The sequence below is a fragment of the Mandrillus leucophaeus genome, unplaced genomic scaffold (genome assembly GCF_000951045.1).
Source record: "Mandrillus leucophaeus isolate KB7577 unplaced genomic scaffold, Mleu.le_1.0 Scaffold54, whole genome shotgun sequence".
In the NCBI taxonomy this organism is placed as follows: domain Eukaryota; kingdom Metazoa; phylum Chordata; class Mammalia; order Primates; family Cercopithecidae; genus Mandrillus; species Mandrillus leucophaeus.
Window position 1 is genome coordinate 1,852,877 of NW_012105808.1, and position 1,614 is coordinate 1,854,490.

Here is a 1,614-nt window from a genome sequence, read left to right on the forward strand (position 1 = left end):
GTGGCCCCGGCCTGCCTGGCTGAGGTGATGCCTCCTCTGTCCCCACAGCCTATGGCGTTGGCCTCCTGGTGACGTTCGTGGCGTTGGCCCTGATGCAGCGTGGCCAGCCCGCTCTCCTCTACCTGGTGCCCTGCACGCTGGTGACAAGCTGCGCCGTGGCACTCTGGCGCCGGGAGCTGGGCGTGTTCTGGACGGGCAGCGGCTTTGCGGTGAATACCCGTTTGCTCTGACTGTGAGAAATAGTCGCCTAGTGAGCCGTAACTAGAGTTCAAGTTGAGTGAGGCCTCCAGCCACAGCAGCCCCGCGGCCGCGACGGGGTCAGGGTCCCGGCAGCGTCTGCTTTGGGTGTCGTGTGTGTGTGGCGCCGGTGGGCGGACATGCTGGTTGGGACCCGGGGGTGCCCTGTCCTTGCTTCCCCCAAAACAGTCACTGGCGCCCCACTTGTGTGGGCATTGGGCATCCGTCGTCTCTCCTGCTGAGCGCAAGGCGCCCGACTGGGAGTGGGGCCGCAGAGCCCTGTGCGAGGGGAGCAGGCTGGCCCTGGCTGTGGAAGCCCTGTCCCCTGTCCCCTGTCCCCCTCCGCGAGGCAGGGGGCGGCTGGCGAGGGTTAACCGTGCGCGTTGCAGGGAGGGCTTAACGCCACGTCCATTCTGCTTTTGTGATTTTTGTAAACGAGAAGTGGGTGGGACCCCCCTTCTAATGGGCTGTGGGGCGCTTAACCAAGAGGGGTGACTTCCTGGGTTCCCGAGACTCAGGCACATTGCGCCCGAGAGCTGCCCCCACCCCTCCGGGCAGTGCCTCTCGGAGGCCATGACCACCCAGGGAGCAGCCCCACGCTGCAGGGCGATCCTCAGGCTGTTGGGCATCGGTGCAGCTCCTCCCGTAGCCGGCCTCCCTCTGCGGGTGATGCCGCGCTTCTCAGTGGTGCCCGCCGTGCGTGGCGGTCCTGCATCGTGTTTTTGTGGAAGTTAAACCACACCCATCCTGCCGCACTGGTGTGATGCATTGGGTCAAGCTGTGGTTCCAGGGCCAAGCCGGGCTCATGGGTCCCACAGATGGGACCATGGCCTGAGACCAGGCCCGAGGGAGAGGTCTCCTGGGGCCAGCACCCCCACCCCAAAGGTTTCCCCATTCTGATGGGTATTTCAGAAAGTTCAGGAGAAGCCGAGGACCAGGCCCCAGGGCCGAGAGACGGAGAGTCCGGGCTTCTTTTTGGAGGGGCTTTGCACAGCTCCCAGCCTCTGCTGGCCTTGGGTTCCCCTCCCGCGGCCCCTGTGCAGATGGACGGGGTCCTGGGTGCCCATGGGCCATGGAGCCGGCCCCCTCCTTGGGACACCTCTGCTTGTCCCAAGCCTGGGTCCAGAGCCCCTGGGGATGGCGCTGCATTTTAACTCTGCCCCCGTGGCCTGCGGGTGCTGGGTGTCGTGGCCCCTACCAGGGCCCTCCTCTGGGTCCCTGTCTTCTCACCTCTGCCTCCCTTCTCCTGTAGAAAGTCCTACCTCCATCTCCGTGGGCCCCAGCGCCAGCCGACAGCCCGCAGCCTCCCAAAGACTCGGCCACACCGCTGTCCCCGCAGCCACCCGGCAAAGAACCAGCCACGCCTCCCCAGCCTGC

General features: G+C 65.9%; 1 protein-coding gene across 1 annotated transcript in view; it reads left to right on the plus strand.

Annotated features, from left to right (window-relative positions):
* The window catches only part of SPPL2B (signal peptide peptidase like 2B), a 95,934-nt gene that overhangs the window by 18,960 nt on the left and 75,360 nt on the right, over positions 1-1,614 (plus strand). The window contains exons 11-12 of the mRNA XM_011997481.1: positions 49-209; positions 1,490-1,608. Coding sequence (XP_011852871.1) covers positions 49-209; positions 1,490-1,608 — 280 coding nt within the window. The remainder of the gene's footprint in view (positions 1-48; positions 210-1,489; positions 1,609-1,614) is intronic.